Source organism: Nasonia vitripennis, chromosome 1, assembly GCF_009193385.2.
Source record: "Nasonia vitripennis strain AsymCx chromosome 1, Nvit_psr_1.1, whole genome shotgun sequence".
In the NCBI taxonomy this organism is placed as follows: Eukaryota; Metazoa; Arthropoda; class Insecta; order Hymenoptera; family Pteromalidae; genus Nasonia; species Nasonia vitripennis.
In genome coordinates this window covers 27,281,049-27,302,963 of record NC_045757.1, presented here as the reverse complement: position 1 = coordinate 27,302,963, position 21,915 = coordinate 27,281,049, and the positions used below count along the sequence as shown (strand labels likewise).

Genomic DNA, 21,915 nt, shown 5'->3' with positions numbered 1-21,915 from the left:
TAAAAAATTTCCGCCTGCCGTATGTGTGTTTTTCTTCCGTTCAAGATTCTGTAAACATCTCGATCCGCGCGCGAACTGAGGAAGAAAAAAAGCTTTGTATGAAAATACACCGAAAATAAAATTGCGCGGGAGAGAGAGTGCAACAGCACCGAAATTGAAGCAGAGAGGCTCTTCCTTTCATCAGGAGCCATACAATTTTCACACTTGACCTGCCCTCCATCGGTTCTCTTTCTCTCTCCAGAAGGTCCAAAAAATAGAAGAGCTGCGTAGCTCGGCGCGTAATTAGGCGGGAAGAGAAAGGCCAAAGGTCGCCGGATTTTTGCGCTTTAAAAATTCCCTTTCCAGCTGGTCTTATTGCGGAAAAGAGAGAGAGAGAGAGAGAGAGAGAGAGAGAGAGAGAGAGAGAGAGAGAGAGAGAGAGAGAGAGAGAGAGAGAGAGAGAGAGAGAGAGAGAGAGAGAGATAGAGAGAGAGAGAGAGAGAGAGAGAGAGAGAGAGAGAGAGAGAGAGAGAGAGAGACAGAGTCTCGTTCTGCTCGGTAGGTCGTGCGCCACTATAGGGGAGAAAGAGGGTGGAGAGAAAAAGAGGGAGAAAGACTGACCACAGCCGACGGCTGCTAATTTGTAATATAAATATTCCGGGCCTTGGACTAATTTAAAAGAGAGAGCGAGAGAGAGAAACTTGGCTGTAAAGTGCAAAGTTTACCGGTTCGTGTGTACTGCTGAGTTTTTTATTTTATTTGCTTTTGGCCCTTCGGCGAAAAGATTTGAATATAACGGTAATGTGCAGTGTGCTCCGGGAGCCGTGTGTACTGTATGAATCGTTCATAGTGTTGAAAAAGTTGATTTTCTTTTTGTCTAGTCTGTTTGTGAGATACGACGTTTGTTTAAGAACGATATCGTCACATTAAACTAGTGGCTAAACGAGAGCTTTTTGAGATTAACAAATTCAAATAGAACTTTTTCAGTTCGTTTATTTGGTATGCTCGTGTTTTACAAATAAAAAAGCAGCTTATTAATCGGTTAGCGTCGAGTCTGGCAGAAAAACAATATTAGCATTTTAATCGTTTATCCAGTGGAAGGATGAGGATTTCTTCGGTCCAGTGGCTTCTTTGCTTGTTTCATTCGCTTATAAAATCCTTGATGCGTAAATTTTCCAGATAAAGCGACACAAAAAGCAGTGAATCGCATGATAACACACAATTATGCTATTTTCGAGTACAAAGTTATTCTTTGTTTTCTCAAAATAGATTAGTTCCATAGCACAAAAGCTCACCTAATGCATCATCAAAGGTAAATCAAAGAACGCGCTGTCGAAAATGCCGAAGAGTCGGTAATCGAATCTTATCCCCCAATTTGCATAACAAAGACAACTCGAGCCCGAGAACGAGTTGTCGTTGGCCGAGCTGCGAAGCTCCTCAAGGATCCTAGTAAAGAGTACGGAAAAAAGTAAGATCCATCCCGGTCTGTTACACACGACTGACGAGAGTAGGAGATCCAAGTGCTAGTCTGCACGAGAGGAAGCTCGATCGAGCGCGAAATTGCCGGATCAACAGTTTGCTAGTTAGGAGTCAGAGAGATGCTGCTCGAGAGTCAGAGAGATGCTGCTCGAGAGTCAGAGAGAGAGAGAGAGAGAGAGAGAGAGAGAGAGAGAGAGAGAGAGAGAGAGAGAGAGAGAGAGAGAGAGAGAGAGAGAGAGAGAGACAGAGAGATCGGCTCTAAGTAGTTTCCCTCTTTATCCTTATCGGGACCCTCGTCGCGTGGCGCACTCTTGCGGGCGAATGTGCGAGCTTCGCATCTGCTGCCGCTAAAGCGTCTGCCGAGCGCGCGGACGTGTTCTTTATCCTGTGGCAGAGCTTGCGGAATGTCGAAGGAGAATGTGGTGAGAACTGTCACAGACGCACACGTCTGCAACGCGAGCAGCGAAGACGAGTCAGCGATAAGAGTCCACCGAGCCGTACTACGATGCATAGCGTCCGAATGCATCGTAGACGTTAGCTCAGTGGTTAGAGCACAGGCCTCTGGCTCTCGGGTCCGCGAGTTCGAGTCCCGTCGTCTACTTTTTCGCTTTCGACTCTGTCTCCTCTCCGTTTGTAACAGAACAATGCACTACTTTGTGCTAATGAGAGGGAAAAGCAGAAATTAGATGCTTCTGCGTAGGTTGATATGTTTAGGAAGTCAACGACAAGCAGGGGATACGCGAATGCAAGCTTTTTATTCGAGTAGAGCTTTTTTGATAGTTACTAAATTTGTTAAAGCTAAATTCAAATTAAGCAACGTTTATGACTTATAAAGTTTTTATTGGTGTCTAAAATTTTCACTCTTTACAAATAATTTCTAATGAAACTTAGCAATCGTTTGCAGTCAAAGTTACAGCGCGGTGAATATCTAATAATACTATCACGAGTTACTGTGTGCTACAGAGTTACATCCGTCAATTAATCGAACTAATCACTCCGGAGGCACAGAATCACGCATAGAAACACGCGTTGTGCAATTCAAGGAGGCTATATGACATTAAAGCACCGTAAAAGAGTAATCAAATTTCATCCCTCTATATGACCGATGTCTTGCTCTGTATCAGTATATGGCTCGCTACCGTTCGATGGCAACTGTCCATTTCGGGCTAAGGGTGATCCCGTCTATGACGCGAAGCGAAGAGTCTCTCGCTCTCTTGCCCTTACGATAATCCGATTGCAAGTCCATTCGATTCCAATAACATAATAACTACGGAATTCGTCGGGTTGAGAGAGGGGGGGGGGGGGTACAGGTTTACGGGATAATTTAGGAAGCGCAATAGGATTGCGCTCGCTTCTAGGCGGGCCTTTCGACGCCAGACACATTGACTTCGGGCACGTCTTATATGGGAGGATCTATCAGATTATGTCCCAGACTTGCGTGTGTGAGCTGGCCGACTTGTGAGTTTACGGAGACAGAGGATAGGATATGGTAGAGATGGGATTCGGGTATCGGTAAATGTTTTCGAATTTTTTATTATATAATGAATGTAATGAGGAATCGGAAAATGGTTTTGAAAAATTACACTACATCAAGCATCTTTTTAGCGTTATGTATACTCGACACTGCATGTCGAAACATTATCATTAAGCTAGAAACAAACATCGTTCAAAATGTTTTTCAAAATTGCATATCGTCAGATTCAATCGCATAAAATAGTTTATCAAATGAGTCCCAAATACTTTTCACTATTCATATGACCCGTCATACTGTTTCTAGCTTATAATTAATACATTAACACTGTCAAAGGCACTACCGGCGATTTCTAGTATTAAAACATAAGAAATATAATGTTTTAAAAATATTTTTATAGTAATACTACCTACGTTCGAATGTTTATTCAATCATTATTACTTTTGTTATGTCAGTGTTACCATTCAAAAATTGCAATTCATACATATAAAAGTGACCACAAACATTTCGCTATAAATATAGTACGTTAGAGAATCGAATATTCACATATACATTAACATTACACTGTAACTTAAGAGAAGACTACAAATTACAATCAATAATATTCAGTTATCATACAATTATAATCTCTTTGTATCACAAAATGGTATTTTCTAATAGCAATTCTCATTTCACGTTTTCCTTAGGTTTAGGAATAAATATCGTCAGTATAAAAGATGCTGAAAATTACAAAAATATTTTGTACAGTTCGTGCAAATAAAACTGTTTGAATCAAAAGAATTAAATTTACCTGAAACTAACGCAGTCAAACATAATAACGCTACAATACATCCATATTCTAAAAATATGGGAAACATTATGTTCCCAATAAGAGAACCGATACGACCTGTCATCATTGTCAAACTAACAGCCATTGTTCTGAAAATATAAGTTTTAGATTATAAATTTTATGTAATTTAGTGTAACAAATTAATTACTTTATCTATGCAATTTCCAATTAGTAAAGTAATTAGTGAACAAGCCAATTAAGAGTTAATTCATAAGCTATATTTTAAGAAGTGTTATAAGATTTAGAACATCTGATTTAGTGATACTCGTTTGCTATATTGATATAAGTTATCGTTATAATTGTATTCACGTACCTCATTGTCGTAGGAAAGAGATTAACAACTATGCTGATTACTAAATTAACTGATGCACTTAAGCAACCAACAAATAAACTTATTGCTATCAAAGTTAGTATTACGCTATCAGTCCAGTTCAATGCCAATACAGAGCAGATGGCAACGGAATAAGATATAACTATTATATCAAATAATTTTTCATTAGTGAAATTCACGCTTATATTTATATAAATTATTAAAATTATTTTTAAAAAAAGTATGCTCACGCAAAAGGAGTTTATTGTTGATCAAGCTGACAAGTATCCCCGCGAGGACACAGAAAAATAAAGAAGATGCTGAAATTATGATCGTGTTTGTGTATACAGAATTTTCCACTGTTTTCTGAAATAATAAAATGCTTACTCAAGTAAAATTATTTTATAGAAATTGAAGTATAAAGGAAAACATTTACCTGTATGCATTCGACAGCTACACTTGCATTCACAATACTTTTTGTAATACTTTCATTGATTCGCGTGAAAGTAGATTGGTCGATGACGCTACAAAATGAAAAATCGGAGTTCAGGTCACTTGCATCACTTTCTGCTAAGATGGCGAAAAGTTGCGGCTGCCATAATCGAATCGTGTTGGTACTGAAAAATCATAAAAATAAAGTACATGGGTCGAATTCAATATTAAGCTATTTAATTATTTACTACAAAACATATTAGAATGAAATAAGAATTATTGGCTTGGAAATAGTGTTATGATACTTATACTTGTGTAAAGAAAATGCTAACCTCAACATGCCGCAAAATTGAATCGTAACAACCAGCATTAGACGAGCAAAGAAAGAACCCATAAACAACGGCTTCATTTGTAACATTCCTTCATGCACGCATTCTTTGAGGCTTTTGGGTTTTAATAATGTTTCATTAGACTCCAAAGTGGATTGTTTAGCCGTCTCATTTTCTAGAAATTGTATCTAATAGTAAAGTAGAAAGATCCCGTTGTAACAAAATAAGTCAAAAGTGACCTCGATGATAAGATTTAAATTTTTGAAGAACGGTCAACATTCAAAATTGATACTCTGATTAAAATGTTTACAAAATTAACGAACTATTTTGAAGTTTTTTAATTATTTAATTAATGTGACGCTTCTCTAATATTAAAAATAAAATTATAACTACATTATATACAGGTACTAGACTTGGCGCAGTGCGCTGCGCGCACTGTAGTAGACTATAATTTCATTAACTTATTAAATGGAATGTAAATACTTGATTGATATTTTTAATATTTGTTTTCTATCACGGAAATATATCAAACTTTACAATATATGATTCATTTCTCGCTCATATAAATTTCAAAATTGCCGCGGTTTCGTCGCCAACTTCCTTTAAAAATTTTAAGGTTATGTCTCGAGAATAGAATAGTCTCGAGAGTAGAATGTCTCTAGAATATTATAAATACACAAATTATAATTTGATATGTATTATAGTATTATATTACATTTTTAACATTAGAATCAATTTTAGAAATCAAAAACAAATCAAAAAATTCTAACGATACTTTTGACGCATGCGCACTACATGAGCCAATCATATTGACGCATTCTTGGCTTCACTTCATCCGGTCATGACTTTTTTATATAGGGACTATCATTCAATTGTAACCAATCTTTTAACTGTACAAAATCAACATTGTACATTGCGTATCATATATATAAAAACCGTTGAGATCGTGCATGTTGGTAGATAACAAAACTCACCGGATAACTCTCTTTAGATTTGCCGGAATTGACAGAATAAATTGTTTTAAATACTTCAAGAGCTTCATCGTTACGGCCTTGACTCATGAGAAATTTGGGACTTTCTGGGAAAAAGCTTAGACACGTTGTTCCAAACAAGATAGGAACTCCACAAAAGATCAAATAGATTTGCCACGAACGTATAATATAATTACCAATACTGAACGACCAGTCTTGAGGAATAATAAGCAATGCTAAGCCTGAAAAAATATGTTGATATTATTCTTTTAATTTATTTTTTACTTTGTGACGTTACGGCTACATATATCTTTTTAGAAAAAAATATACAAAAAACAATACATACTTGCACCAATAATAGATCCTGCTGTTATAAGAACTCCAACTAACATAGTTATTTTTGGTCTATCTTTTGTACAGTGAAATTCTGCACAGTACGTCATGACAGAAGCGTATGGCCCACTAACGCTATAATAAAGGATGATAAATATTTTGCAATATTATATAATAACTAATTATCTTTCAAAAAAAGCTATATAATTTTAGAAGTTCTAAATAATTTTCGAAAACTATTTTTAATAACGTACACAAATCCGGAAAGAAATTTAAAAATAGCCAGGACATAAAAACTTTGCGAGAACCCACTTAGAACATTTAAAATGCCATCTATGAGGTAGCCATAGAATACTATAGGTTTTCTTCCAAATGCATCTGCTATGAAACCCCACATCAAAGCGCTACTGACCATACCTAAAAATATTGAAATTCGTTACAACAATGACCTCTTAAAATAAAATATTCCTAATACTTACTTTTGGCAATGTAGTTTTGTATATAATTTGGTAATGTAATTTTGTATGTAATACTATAAACATATGAAATGAAAAAATAGATGTTACTTTACAAAGATTCTTCACGGCAATAAATGCAAAAATATTTCTTATAAAATTATAGAAAAAGCTTGGTTATAATTCTTCAAATTAAAAGTATTAAATACAAATTTTAATGCACTTATAAAGTGTTGTGGTACTTCCCGAAAGCAAAGTATACCATAAGTACATGCACATAAGATGCAAACGACCTTTCTATTTATATACTTGCTTACTTCAAGTTCCAATTAATAAACGATTAAATGAATATTGCAGTACCAATGACTAATTTTTGATTTTGACCGGATTTAAAACCTAAATATCTTCAATTAAATCATATAAAATTGCGAATTTAGCTTGTGAAAACGTTAATAACTAAAACGCATCAATTTTGAATTCGGAGATCCATTTTCATTTTAGTAGCAATCCAATATAATAAATGGGTCATATTTGAAACAAATTTTTTAGTGAAAAGCAATATACAATTGTAAAATTTACATGTTACATGTTAAACATTCAAATGTAATAAAACTAAACAATCAGGATATTAGATCTGCTAAAGAAATATATTTACCTCTGATTTTAATATCGCTTATAATTAATTATGTGAAATTGGTTGAATTAATAGTTTCACTGAAACAAATTAAAAAGCTAAATCAGTTTTAGCTTTATACATATTAAATTTCGCGTAGCCATTACGTCTATCGATATCGTATGCAACATTTTAAATCTAATCAATATAATAGATTATTACTATGCAGATTGAAAATCTTTCTTCAATTTTCCAGTTACAATGCTAACCAGAATATTTCTTTCTCAAACCGAAGTCACATGCTCTTAAGAGTTAAGATCATGAAATCGTCAGTTGTACACACATATATATAAAGGCTTTTATGAGATCAAGTTTAACGTCTACTGTTTCATCGCTATAAGTCTCTCAATTTTTATATTCGTATTCTCAATTTTAACGCAAGAATGCACATACACGCTAATGAGCTTAATTATGCCATTAAACGCGCGTGCAGTCTTTATCAAATACCGGAAAAATTAATTCACCAAGTGATAATGCATTGCTTGAAACGATAAAAGTAAATGACCTACTGTACCTGCATAAACGATAGCATTGAGTACACCTTTTTGAAAAAGCGTTAGATTCAAATCACATTCTGTCGACGGTATTATCATCGATGTTGTTGATGTATCAAAAGAAGACGACCATGAAGCCGGAATTATTGCCAAATACAACAGATAGTGGAACTTTCCGTATCCAGTAGCAGCAACTGCTTCTTCGAAATCAGCTGCTTTCGACCGAGGAGTTTCATCTGTTTTTCGTAAATTTTAAATTCAATTACAAATCTGCCAGTATTCATCCTTCTGATTAGGCATTATTAAATAAGTTATTTAAAAACAAGTAACGCAAAAATGTATTAAAGCAATGAAAAATCGAGTTTAGATTGTCGACATGCACGATTATTAAATATTGTTAATTAACACAGTCTCATCACGACAAATTTTCTGACTCGACGAAAGAGAAAGTTTTTAATTTGTCAATCAAGCTGTGAGTTATGAAATTCGAATATTAATGTTAGACTTAACCGTTTGATGTAATATTACCACTAGTTATACAATACAAACACGTGCAAATTTACGATCCGTAAAGCTGAATGAAAACGTTTTCACAGGTAAACGTAACGATGGCATGTTAATCAATAATTTTCGAAGTTCAATGGCTTGCTTAATCTTTTGGCTTAATCTGTACTTACGCTTAACAGTCGAGTCAAGCTCGACCGTTTGCACGGGCTGGTCATTTCGTGACCCCATCTTGACGAGCTACTGAAGCTTAATGAAAACGAAAAAGCTCAACGCACACTGATATTATTAGGCCGTTCAAGATCGCAGCGTCGCGAGCGCCGCACGGATGCGTGCACAGCTGATGAAATTATTCTCCCCAGAGCGAAATATCATGCGCGTACAATCTAAACTGTTGCGCGAAATAAGTCGCGAAGCAGACGCTCACGAGCTGCGCAAGCCTAACAATGTCGACCTCATGACGCGCTCGTGTCAACAGCATTATCATAGGAGCTTCGGTTCTTCTGGCTTCAGTATTTTGCATTTGAGTACGCAACTATTGTGTTGATGAAAATATATTGAAATATAAAACAGCACGAGTGCAATAACACAATTGTTTGGATTAAGAAATATGCGATAACAATAATTAATTTCTGCTGCTAAAATGCTCTTTATATTATCTTGAAACGACGAGGCAGCAGGATTATTATTTTCAAAACATTATTCATTGATCATTGATTAAAAAAAAATATACATTATAGCGCAATAAAGAGTAGCAGTATGAAATTCGAATATATAATTTTAACAATAAACAAAAAGAAAAATTTTTACTGTTTTAACTTTGATAACTTTTCAGTCCGACTTTTGTATAAAAATCTTCTTATCTTGTACTTCTTTCAGTGTATTCATTGCTAAATTATACTAGAAGCGGTACTATCAAAGTGTAAAGAAAATTCACCTGCTGTAGAAACATTATAAGTGATTCACGTGGTTATTTACATTATTAAAAACGATCTTTGTTTGCAATAGAAACACGAAAATTATGATGTTAACTGAATTCAACAGATATCGTAGTACAAACCAAACAAGCGCTAGGTACATTTTGCCGTTCGTCACGAGAAGCATGCTTTTATAGATAAGAATTCAGGTTGCACATCACACGTCATGCATAAATAGACATGAAGAATCAGGCGCAAAACATACGTTAGTTTTACTATCGAAAATTAAGAGTACCAGGAATAATTCAATAAGATTTAAGACAGTTATTACTTTGACAAAAGTTATCATACGAATTTAATCTTTTATCATTTCGTAGATCCATAACACATGCTGGGTATTCAATTATCCGATGTAAATCGAAAATTTATTTTCTCGCGCGACATGCACAACTAAAATTTGCACTGAAGTCCGAAGTCAGATAAACCTGAATAAATAACAATATCCCAGGAAAAATCCCCAGCTCAAGTTCTCTCATATCGACGTACATTTTTTTCGGCAAATCCTTTGACAATATTTTACAAGTTCCTGAAGCCAAACACGGTTAGTTCCGTTTCTCCCTTCTTGCACACATGCTACCAGACGTCCGCCATCGGTTCGACTCCTTGAGGATTTATTATTTGCCGAGCGATTTGTCATGTGCACTGCGCGAGCTCGCGCTTCTGCATATTTGCGCGTCTGTATGCTTTTAGGATCGGAGATTCGCAGCAGCGAGCGACGGATCGTACGATGTTTCGAAGTGAGCGTCTTAAGCTTTTACAGAATTATGGTTTTCAATCTTGGTAAGTCTTCTTAGTTAAGAATTAACGGTTGGTCATAAATTTAAAATTTACTCTGTACTCCGAATTTCATTATAGATACTGGATCTGTTTCAATTAAATTTTTTCGATCAATCGTAATTTGATAATTCAATCCGATATTATATCGATTCGTGAGAAAAGAATAATCTTAAAGACATAAAACTACATAATTTTTACCAATCATTTTTCAGTAAAAATACATTTTTGCAGTTCTGAGTAATTTTTTAATAATGTTATCCAAAATAATTTAAAATCGAAACTTTGTACATCTAGAATCGATTCTTATTCCCGATTACGCGTACGTATGATTCATTAATTCGAAAAAGTCCGCGTAACAAAATCGTATACGAAGCGAATCACGCCGCACGACCGAATAAAGAAACACCGAGCTCACGCAACATCGTCGTAGTGAAAAACGCAAAATCATAAACCTCGCTTTACTTCTATCCCCCGGAGCAGATTCGCTTGTGGTCGCGATATGCCGTGTTCTCTTAAATAATAAAAGCATAATGCAAGTGCGTGAAAGGCGTTACAAATTGAGCCGCTTACACGCGCGCTACATCACGCTGGGGAAAATCGGGCTAAAAGCGCACAAGCGCGCACCTATAGACCTATAGGTATTACGCGCTCGATCGACCTCCTCTCCTGGGCTCGCTCGTGCAGCTCCCTTTCCTATTTACGCGGAGATCCGGGGAAAAATCAAATATTTAACCGCAATTTGGTAATGCCCGCCGATTCCCTATGCGATTTTTCTCTCCCCTCGGCGCCCGACCCCAGCATCACAGCCGTACACGCGCTACCGTTACATGTACGTGGACCTTATCCCCCACGTGTGTGCCCTGTGCACCGAGTTGAGGAGATAAATCGTCGGCTGCCGCTCGTTTCTCCCCGGGCCGCTTCCGCCTTTTTTAATATACCGGCGCATGCGCCAAGTGAAGCGAAAATTTTCGCTCTTTATATGCTTCGTCTATAGACATGTAGGTTGTCTGGGTGGGAGGATATGAGACTGATTTCGAATTTTACAAGAGCATTACGTCGATACAGTTACTTCGGTTCTGGACAAAATGGAAAGTTTGAGCTAAAAATAAACTGGGATGAAAGATATAACTTTTCGTTCCGTCATCGTCCGGAAAAATGAACACACATTTTCACCACCTAATCCGAATCCAAGGGTATAATTGCTAAAGCTCCGGCGCACAACATCGTAAGCGCATCAAGGCTCATGCAATAGTTAACGACTGATTTTCGCTCTTTCTCTCGAGAGCTAGAGCAGAGATCAGAAAAACGCCGCAAGCTCGCCTCAGAGCGCGCGGCTAATCTTCTTTACCGGGCCGATTACGTCGCTTCGCCGCGAAATTGTTAACGGGATATTTCGGAGTTAATCTGTTGCCGAGGTACTGCCCTCATCGGGCGCGTAAAAAAAACCGCTTTCGGCTTCGAACTATATAGCGAAAAAAGAAAAGAAGCCGACAAACGACGAAAAACACAAAGCCGTATATAGCAGAGCAGACAGAGGAACTCACTCCTGCTCGAAACAAAGAGAAAAGGTTAATCGGAACAGGGGAATTCACGTACATACGTACGACTACTCGTACACACGCGGTACTTTCCATTCCACGGACGGACGGACGGACGGACGGACAATAGATCATCCGAAAGGTTTGACGGCAGCAGCGAGCGGTGGTCCTAATTAACCTCGTAATGCCGGGAGGCAGGGCTCGCGGCTTTGATATTTAATCGCGTTTAACGCGCGCGCGCTCATAGTAGAATGAGAAAGCAGCGGTAGCTATAGACGCGAGTGGCGGGACAAAGAGAAGGAGTGCAAGAGAAGCGGTGGCGGGGGAGAGGAAGTTGCGAGTTTCCGAATTAAGAGGGTAATTGCGTTGCGCGCGCGCTCGCGGATAAGTTATTTGCAAAATTAAAATGGATTGCGGATTTGTAAGGAAGTGGCTGTGTCGCTCGAAAGCTCCGAGAGGAGGGCTTATATTCGTTTTCTTTTTTTCCGGGCTCTCTGTCGTCGAGTGGACGGTGACGTATGGTTGAGTCGTTTCGAATGCAAGTTACTAATGATGTGAGCGAAGATATTATTATTTCCTTATATTGCAGCCTATTTTTCGAAAACTTGCATCTCAAAATCGTGTTGGAAAAGTTGCGAATTCCGATAATACTATATGAAATGCAATTTTATAACTTTCAAAATTTTGAAAGTTCAAACTGTAGAACTCGTGCATACAGGGGACTTTTGATTAAAGCGTATAAAATATAACGTTCCCATCGCCGCTTTACGTCTCAATCGTTCTCACGCACTAGCTTTTACTATCCCCTTTCAACTATTAACCGGAATAAAAGGAATGTACATGTACATGCGCACATTCACTCTGACGCTACATACAATCCTTTTACGCTCGAGACTTTAACATTTCATCAAACTCGCAGGCAAGAAAAATTTACAAAAGCATTTTTTGCTTAAGACAAGCTGGCGTAATAGTTGTATAAAGGTATTTTCCGTGTATTTGTTTTTACTATTTGCATCTCACAGTCTTGGTGTGGAAGTAGCAGTTGCATGGATTTAATTATGTTTGTATCGCGTAAAAGCGATTCGGCGTGGAATATGCGTATCCGAGAAAGATCTGAGATCTTCCATCTCTATACTGTTTAATTGGATAATTTATTGTGTCTATACTAATAAGAGTTTTACATGTACCTTCTCTCTTTGCCTCTAAGTAGTCTAATGAAGTTTCCAAGAAAAAGCATCATTATACCTATCCCAATTATTAGTTCTATCATACATCGTCAAATCCATCGCGACCAACGACCTATAGGAACAAACGATCGATGAAATTTAACGATGTAATCACCGGTTTAATGAATCGGCAAACACTCCACGCAGGATCAAACGGAATGCAAAGGTAATGCGAGCTGTTAAAATTGACCCTGACGTTAATCACGTTTGCCCAAGCGGTGTGCGCAAACTGCGGACTACTATACCTTCCCCCTGAACTCCTTGACCCTCAATAGTGCATATAGCAAATGTATATGTGTATATACTATATGAGGTTCATTAACAAGTCACGATTCGTTGGTGCCGCGCGTCATTGAGCGATTTCTGATTGCCGGTCGCGATCCTGCACTCGACTGACGATTGCAATTACTAACTTTTTTTTTAATTAAATAACTTTTTCAATACTTCAATCCTCTACATCACCTCTGATTGTCGTTCGAGGATTTATGGCATCGATTTTAAAACGCTCCTCTCCCGCCTTGCGAAACTTTCCAAATGCACCGGCTTATACATAAATTTTATACACCCAAAGTTGTGAAACTCATCCCACCATCGCAATATAAAGTGAATCTCTCTCTATTTCACTGCCGGTCTTCTCGGATTAAAATTTTAGCTAAAACGCGCGGTGGCTGATGAGCAAGAAGCAAGTTGTCTTAAATCCTCGAATTTTTTTCATAAAAATAAAATAGATCCCTCGCGTGTCAGCTCGCAAGTTTGTACTCGTCCGTGCAGCGTAAAAAGAATTCATTTTATTCGCTTTGCCCGTGCGCGCAGGGAAGAAAAGCCTTTTCGTATAAAAATGTTAAAATCCAGGCGCACTGCGACGAGCTTACGTCGAATTAGCGGGAACACCGCCGCTTTTTCGATAATCCTTCCTCCGAGCTTCTCCTCATCTTTGCGAATTTCCCTTGTAATACTTATTAATAATGAAACTTTCGCCTTCGTATCCATACCACTGGCTTCTTGGCTCTCGCTGCGCCTGAGAAAACGTGGCCAGGCAAGTTTTTAACGACCAGCAGTGTAAGCTCGGCTATGTGTGCACGTTTTATTATGCTCGCGAGACCCGCGACACGAGGGCGCTTTTTCCGATCGGATATTGTATATGCACGAATTTCGCGGAAGTTTCAGTATTCTCGAAACGCTTTTGCCTTTGAATGCCGCGGGCGTGAAATATTTTATTCCAAGCGTTCTTTTACTGCAGCTTTGCAGTGATCTTGCGTGATATCGCGATGCAGGAGGTAGTATATAGACGTGTGTGTGGGCTGGAGCGAAGACGAGGAACACTGAGTTTTCCCGACGCTTTTATGTGGGGTCCCGTAAAATTCTATTGAAACTGTCATCTGATTTCATATGTACGGGGGGAACTAGTAGTTGATGAAATTCATATTTGGGAGGAGTATATGAACTTCGGAACCACTGTGACGTAGTTACTCAGGAGATGAAGTTCTTGCGTACGCACAAAGCTTTTAAATAGAGATGATTATTACTATTATATCGTCTATAGAACACGAATCTTGTTTATTCTTATACTCTGTCATTCGCAAGCTCTCGCAAAACATCGCTTCTCTGATTTCGTTTAAAACCTCTAAAACGGACACGGAGTTATTATCTTTCGAGAGACTATAACAAAGCCATAAAAACATGAAAATTCAATTAGAAACTCAAACGGGCCCCCGTTTCTCCAGCCCATCAGCTCGCGAAATTCATCGCCCCTCTGAAAGTCTGGCGAAGCTCTCGCATAGACCCATTCTTGATACGTCAAAAATAACAGCGGTTCGCTGCTCTCTCTCTCTCTCTCTCTCTCTCTCTCTCTCTCTCTCTCTCTCTCTCTCTTGCTCTTTCTCGAGAGAGAAAATTTACATCCGCAAAGAAGACGAAGAGAAGCGCACGCAGAGAAAATGTACATTTCTCGACGTCATCGCGCCCTGGTTATTATTTCTTTCTCTTTCTCTTTACCAGTCGAAATTCCAAACACCAAGACGCCTCGGGCCAGGCTGCTGCACCTAACGTTATAAACCCACCCACTCCCTACTCCTCTCCCTCTTTTTTTCTTTTATTTTCTCAAGAAGCTATAGAGTTTGTTCATATTATCTCGCGTCCTCTACTATCTCCGCTTTTATTTTAACCATCTTCCCTATACTCGTTTACGCAGTTTCTATTTCGTTTGTATCATATCAAATTTTCCTTTTCGTTTTATGCTGCCGGTGTGTATGCGGCACAGATTCGTGTCGGGGAAATGAAGAGAAAGCGCCACTTTGGAGGTGAAGCTTCGATTTGTTTCTGTTATTGCTTCGAGGTGAAATTCAATCGATTATTTGTGCATCAGTTTGTAGCGTTTAATTGAACGTGACGCGCTAGCGATAAATTTTAATGGTCGGAAAGCATGGATAAAAGTTGAAGCAATTTGCGGCATCATTTCAGAGGCAAATAAAGATTAACGGAATACTAAATCTGCGTTTGATCTTCATTACGGCTTTGCTGATTAAGTTACGTAATTAATGTTGGCTGATTACTTAATCACGGAGTGAAGTGTACTTGAAACTGCAAACATATCTGCTGCAAGTTAATCCATCTCGCTAAGACGCGTTTAAATTTTGATTAAATATCCTATGTCGTCTCATCTCACGATATACAGCTATATTTGATTTATTCGTTTCAAGATAGCAAATCAATAACGAGTTTCAAATTAACTTACAAAATGGTTCTATAAATTCTCATTTTCCTTCCAGCCCAAATTGTTATTGACAATATACTGCTACTGAAATAGATATGCAGGATCGATAGCGTGTGCATGTATGTGTATATATGTGTGTGTAGCCTTCCGAGCCCCCCACGTATACGCAATTTAATTATCCGGCACTACGTCTATCCGGCCATAATGAAAAGCCGTAACCCGTGTGCTACTGCGCGTGCCCATATATACCTCATCAATTCGCTAAAACACCGTGCACTGAACGCGCAGGCAGATTAAAAAAAAAGAAAGTAAAAAAGTCTTCACAGCAGCCATCCAAGGCAATCTTCTTCGTCGCCGTCTACGAACACACGCAGCATCTCGTTACTGCTCCTTTCGTTCGTCTATCCTTTTCCCACTTGCTTCTCTCTCCTTTTGTCATTTGCATCCGCGCTCGGAGGCGATGAAAAAGTTTCGTTCGACTCATTAACGAGGTAACCCGGCGAGAGCTTGCCCCCTTGCACCCCCTCCTCTACATTCAATTTGGAACTTAAAAATTGACAAATCGAATTCCAGCCGATATAAAAGTTATAAACGGACTCTATGCCACTGTCGTTTTTTTCCCTCGGCAGCTCTTTCGGCAAGACTCCACTGCGAGGTGATTCTCTTTTTACCTTAGCCGATCCTTTCATCCCGTTATGTCATGCCAGGACGTACCAAATATTTAAAGCTGGGGGAAGGGCAGTTTTGTTCTTTTTCAGAGAAGAACCCAATCCAATTTTATATACCGTCTTTTTCTGCTACATTGGAGGATTTGTTGCGGTTATAATCTTGCCGATCAAGAATTGATTCGAGGAGGATTGTTGCTGCGCTGCAAGATTAAAGCTCTCGTCTAGTCAATAACTTCTATACTGAGAATTGTGGTTTTGCGTATTGCGCAAGATTATAGCGAATATTTTAACTTCGTGGAAATTTCACTCTATATGCTAAATTTACGCAAGTTTTACGGATACACAGAGTAATGTTAGGCTGTAAACAAAACTATTATGCGTGGCCCATCATTAGCGGTTTGTAATCCCCCTGTAAAGTATAAACGCGTGAGCTATTCCATCGATCGGTTGGATTGGCAAACTCGAAATGTTTTGGCAAATTTGGCCAGTCAGGTCGGAGCTGCTTGCAGTAATGAATGATACTCATTAGATTCAGAGGTGGATATCTGACTACTGAATTCGAGACCGTATTACGCTCGGTGAGCACAAAACTGGCGCATATTTAGTTCTCGTACATGGATGTTGACATAATATTTGTTCTGCTAATACATCGATGCGCATTACGTATATCGGCGAACTGGATATTATCGGTTTCTGCGAGAATGATGGTGCAATAGTAATTTAAACAGACGTATACTTTCTAGGCATGTTAAAGTTTTTTTTTACTTAGTCGTTATACCATTTTTCAAGGTGATCGTTACAATATTATTAGCCTAAAATCAAGTTTTTTCCAAATTTCGGAATAATAGTACCCAAGTCGAAGATAGTCTTCGCCACGTTAGCCTCTGTCTCGATATTTTGATGGATCAGATCCTTCACCGAAGTGAAGCTGGTTCCCACGGAGTTCTTCTCGTCTTGGTAGGTTTCGTTGAAAGCTGTTTGAACCCTGCTTCCGATTGCACCAACAGTCTGAAGTACAAAATATTTTATCTTCGTAAGGACTTGGACTCAGTTAAATAAATATTTGATGCATGTAAAAACAATTATAATGAGACGGCAATTTTGTGATACTACTGTGATTGATTTGATATGTGGACATACAAAAATCATTTGATAGTATATTTGTGTGCCTACACGGAAAAAAATGGTTGGTAACAATAACAAAACGCACCAACTATTTTTTTTTTTTTTTTTGGTTAACCTACCAAGTACTTGGTAAGTATAATAAAAAAATTGGTAAAGTTATCTGCTTGTTTAGTAACATTTATCAAGTTATTGGTAAGGTCAACCAAAAAAAAATAGTTGGTGCGTATTTTGCCAAGCGCTTTGTTATCGTTACCAACCATTTTTTGAAGTGTAAAAGTTTAAATATATTAAGCCATTCAAAATGAATATAAAAATCAAAATCATTATTCTTCGTTGATTTTATAAAAGAGCACAAGAAAAGTATGAGTACTTCTACTCCCATTGCCGCAAGATCGATTCCAGCGTTGATGGCTTTGGCAATGCCGCCTTGAACAGCATCACTGCCAGCGAGTATGGCATTATTAATACCTTTACCAAAATTATCCGCCACCTTAAATAAAAAAGATTGTGAATTGATTGACCTTGCTTTGCTAAGATACATTTGTTACAATTTGCTGAAAACATAAACAGCTGATGTTTTAAAATTTAATGCTATAATCATTAGATATCAGATAATTTTACTTGTAATTTTATACATAAAACAGTATTCAAACGTATTATATTTCTACTCCTTTTGATGCGAGATCCTTGGCAAGATCGGTTCCACCGTTGATGGCAGAATCGATGCCATGTTGGACAGTATCACTGCCCGCGTGTATGAGGCTGTCGATACCTTTGCTCGCAACATCACCGGCCACCTTGAATGAAATACTTTTTTATTTAATTGATCTTGGTTTACCCAAGTACATTTGGTTTACAAAGACTTTATCTAATTGAGCGTTATTTTACTAATGGTAAAAAAATATAAAAATACATGCACCTCCAATCCTGTTGATGCAAGACTGCCTCCAGCATCGATTGCAGAACTGATTATAGTATCGCCCAAGCCCCTACGGCTATTTGATAATGGACCTGTAGAATCTGTAAAAATATTAGTAAAATTACTGTTCAATTAGTGATGAAACTGCCTCTATCTATTACTCGTAAACTTACCATCGTCTTGTCTTTTAATTCTGGAATCAATGGTAAAGCCCTAGTACAACAAATATTACTCATTATCACTGTGCTATTTAAAATGAGATAAACGTGCAAATTATTTTTTATCTGCAAAATCTATTAAAAAGTTTAAAAAATGCACTAATAATATTACCAGAGCCGCAGTACTGCAAGCCAGGAAAATAGCGGTCTTTAAAATCATCTTTCGTCTCGATTATTCTTCCCGGGAAATTAAACGGGATCAAACTGATGAAAAACTAGCTGTGCGTACTGGCATATATACATTAACAAAGAGAACATCCATCTTATTATTTGCGTCAAGTATACGATACCATTCTAAAGCTCTTTATGCGTTTTGCGCACACGCATTTTTCATATGCACAGTGATACACAGTTCACACGAACATCTGGTGTGTCAGAATAGCACGACTAATATTTTACATCAAGTCATATTGTCAATTATGTAACAGTTTTCCGGCTCACTATAAAATTATTTGATACATTGTTTATACGATTTAAGAGCGATTCAATTCCTCAAATTTTCACGTTTCTATTTTTAAAAACGTTACACCAATTCCAAGACATGCATACTCGTTACATCAGGACCTTGACCACTTACAATTTAATCATCGCGTAATAGATATGCACGGCTCTTACGGGTCCATAACACACGCCATAGTGGACGAACTTACGCACTTACGCATGCATGCTTTAATTAGCCGGTCGATGAAGCACGTGGGTAACCTTGTCAGTACAGCCGTGCTTAATAACCACCTAATTGAAGTGTTCGGCAGCTATTGGTAACTCTCTGGATATGGCTCGGCCAATCTCCGTCGCGCTCTATTGCGAAAACGCACGTGGGTCTCGGCTCGACTCCCTTTGACTTTTGACTGTGACTACTTTAATTATCCTAACTGAAGCTAAACACACGGCTCTTCGTTATATCCCGATGGTTATTGAACGAATGGTATTGGTGAATTTTGTTTTTTTTATTATCTACTATACAAGCTTGATTATTTTGCCGTTAGTAGTGCTCGAATTTAATGCTTCATCTGCGAAATTTGATATTTTGAATATAAGGGGCAACACAGTTTACTAGGAATCAGTTTGTCGCCAATGTATGAATTGATTCGAAATCCGAGACGAGGAGTTCGTTTATCTAATTGCTTCCACTGAATTTGGCGAGCAACCAATCAAAATCAGAGGCATCCGTCCTTTTGCGGACATATTGCTCTCGATTTCTGTGTAAAACTAACAAGTCGATGAATTGAGCGTTGGAGAGTTTATTTCAAGGAATATCTGAGAATTGTCTTCAAAAGTAAGAGTTCCATTACAAGGTTAAAGTGCAATCGTTTCTACTTATTAAGTCTTTCCTCTAAGTATTGTTGCGTAATTATTTATAATCTATCAAATTTTAATTGGCGATGCTTACCGAAACGTCAGAGGGCAATCTTTAAAATCAACACTTACACCTCTAGGTATATATACCAATCGATGAGCAACAGACCAATGTAGCAGTGCCAAAACCATAGTCGTAACCAGCAGGCAACCACGAGAAATTTTGCCATCGCCCCCGACAACAAGTATCAAAAAGTCATCAGAAGCAAATGAAGCCTCTTCAAGCCGAACCTGCTCGTTATATTCACCGTGTCATCGACGAGTCCACTAAACAGCGGTGCTTCGGTCCACCACTGCAGCATACACATACATGCATATGAACTGCAGCACCGTGTGTGACACACACACACACACACACACACACACATTTCACAAGGCCAGGGGCCATTGGTCGCGAACTGCAGATGCAGGTATATAGTCGAGGAGTAGCAGCAGCGAGTGCCAATCCCGATGCAACGCGCGAGGCCTGGAGTGTGTAGATCAGAGCACGAGTGAAGTGGTTTAGCGCACAGGAAGCAAGGGACAGAGCGAACAAGGGGCATAAAGGCCGTGAGAGAGATAGATAGAGAGAGAGAGGGAGAGAGTGGGCCGAGGACACCCTTGAAGCTGTTATCTCTCGCGCGCTAGCTCGTCCGTCTCGCATGACTTTGCAGTCGGTCAAGAGAGAAAGGGGGAGGAGCGTTTTGCTTTTTTTGTATTAACATAATGCAGTTCGGCAGCTGAAGAGCTGCTGTGACACATACATGAGAGAGTTGCGGTACTCGATGTTGTCTATCTCTATGTATTCGGCTGCGGGGGAGAACCGCTAATTTTGAAAGGGCACTGCGGCGGCTCTTCTATATATTGAGACGACACTGCGATGAGTTAATCATAAGTAAATTTCCTCCGTATAGAGTATATCATAATTACAGATTTGTTCAACGCCGAAGTATTGCGTACATAAGCACTAGAAAAAACAATTCCACGTCTGAAAACGAATTCATTCACTGATGTGTATATTTTGATCGAATGCAAGATAAAGCTGAGAAAAACCACAAACCAAATTTGCCCGAATCATCCCAGCCGCGCTGCATTGAGCGTGTGCACCTTAAATTAATTCGCTCAGTTCTGTGAAACGTAAAGGCAGGAATCCGCGATACGGGAGAAATTTGGCGCGATATTGCGGTGAGCACCGGAACCCGTCAGTTTCTGCGCCGATCATCGAGCCGCACTGGTCGCTGCATAGCCTTTTTGAAGAGATCGTTGGCCTGGATAGGCCGAGCATCGCTTTCTGAATATTGCGATAAAGCCATGCCTTGGTACATTGCAGTTTATCTATGTCGTGGGTGTGTGAATCATGGTAGATCATGTTTGATGAGTATAGAGGTGAATGGGCTGGTTTTGAAATGGTGAGATTATGATCATGTAAGAAATTATTAGTCATACTATATAAGGCCTAAGATTATTATCTATATCCTTGCCCATAATAAAAAGTTGAGAAAATTATAAATGTTTCCGGACGATCGATGTAATTTCTTATTCAGATATTACAGTACTTTTGAATTAAATAAAAAACGGAATATTCCAGTATTTTAAAACTTACAGCATCGATGGCAAAGTGTCATTCGAAGTCATTGAATTTAAAAATCAAAGAAAGGCACAAGCTGGTGCATGAACAGCAACATTCTTGTTCGAATCTAAATAAATCTTCCACATCCCTCGTATTCCACGGAACACCGTACCAGCCTCGTGATTTATCGTTAATTAATAGCAGCATTTGTTGCAGCAGCTCTTCTCTTCCTCTCTCATTAATATTTGCTTTGTGTGCCTTGCATCGCGATGATACGAATATCCACGCGGCCTCGTGCTCCCGAGGCATAATTCACTCCGTTCGTTAAAATTACACAAACGCCTCCGTACATTACTCATATTTCTGATTCTTACACAGAGCCGCGCCTCGGTACGAATTTAACTAAGAGAAAACTCGCCGCCCTCGCCCAGAATCTCGCTCGCTCTCCGCCGACAGTTTATATATATATATATATATATATATATATATATATATATATATATATATATATATATATATATATATATATATATATATATATATACACGCGCACACACACACATGTTGAGCCAACAAAAGCAAGAGAAAGT

At 38.4% G+C, this 21,915-nt stretch overlaps 3 protein-coding genes across 5 annotated transcripts in view; 1 reads left to right on the top strand and 2 right to left on the bottom strand.

The window, feature by feature from the left end:
* Positions 1-21,915, top strand: part of LOC100119465 (polypyrimidine tract-binding protein 1) — a 455,850-nt gene that overhangs the window by 18,951 nt on the left and 414,984 nt on the right. The gene's annotated exons all lie outside the window — the stretch shown is intronic.
* LOC100119041 (synaptic vesicle glycoprotein 2B) lies at positions 3,059-8,702 on the bottom strand. 2 transcript variants are annotated; one of them, XM_032595741.1, is made up of 12 exons: positions 8,433-8,521; positions 7,776-7,991; positions 7,244-7,302; positions 6,388-6,550; positions 6,147-6,268; positions 5,804-6,042; positions 4,833-5,017; positions 4,505-4,685; positions 4,320-4,434; positions 4,072-4,231; positions 3,720-3,847; positions 3,059-3,648 (listed from the first exon to the last, which is right to left on the bottom strand). In XM_032595741.1, the coding sequence occupies exons 4-12, from the start codon at positions 6,546-6,548 to the stop codon at positions 3,596-3,598; spliced, it is 1,344 nt and encodes a 447-aa protein (XP_032451632.1). In that variant the 5' UTR covers positions 6,549-6,550; positions 7,244-7,302; positions 7,776-7,991; positions 8,433-8,521; the 3' UTR covers positions 3,059-3,595. The 2 variants fall into 2 exon arrangements, with proteins under 2 accessions (XP_032451632.1, XP_031776975.1); XM_031921115.2 differs by lacking the exon at positions 7,244-7,302 and having other exon boundaries at positions 8,433-8,702.
* Positions 16,892-20,263, bottom strand: LOC100680109. The gene is made up of 6 exons (XM_008214665.4): positions 18,533-20,263; positions 18,376-18,415; positions 18,203-18,303; positions 17,952-18,080; positions 17,654-17,773; positions 16,892-17,166 (listed from the first exon to the last, which is right to left on the bottom strand). Exons 1-6 carry the CDS (start codon positions 18,578-18,580, stop codon positions 16,966-16,968), a joined length of 639 nt encoding a protein of 212 aa, XP_008212887.1. The 5' UTR covers positions 18,581-20,263; the 3' UTR covers positions 16,892-16,965.

Coding starts and splice junctions, on each gene's coding strand:
- LOC100119041 (XM_031921115.2), bottom strand. CDS start 8,490: ATGGGGTCACGAAATGACCAGCCCGTGCAAACGGTCGAGCTTGACTCG. Junction 7,992..8,432: donor GCTTGACTCGACTGTTAAGC/GTAAGTACAGAT, acceptor TACGAAAAACAG/ATGAAACTCCTCGGTCGAAA. Junction 6,551..7,775: donor CAATGCTATCGTTTATGCAG/GTACAGTAGGTC, acceptor CAATATTTTTAG/GTATGGTCAGTAGCGCTTTG.
- LOC100680109 (XM_008214665.4), bottom strand. CDS start 18,580: ATGATTTTAAAGACCGCTATTTTCCTGGCTTGCAGTACTGCGGCTCTG. Junction 18,304..18,375: donor AATTAAAAGACAAGACGATG/GTAAGTTTACGA, acceptor ATATTTTTACAG/ATTCTACAGGTCCATTATCA. Junction 17,774..17,951: donor AGGATCTCGCATCAAAAGGA/GTAGAAATATAA, acceptor TTTTTATTTAAG/GTGGCGGATAATTTTGGTAA.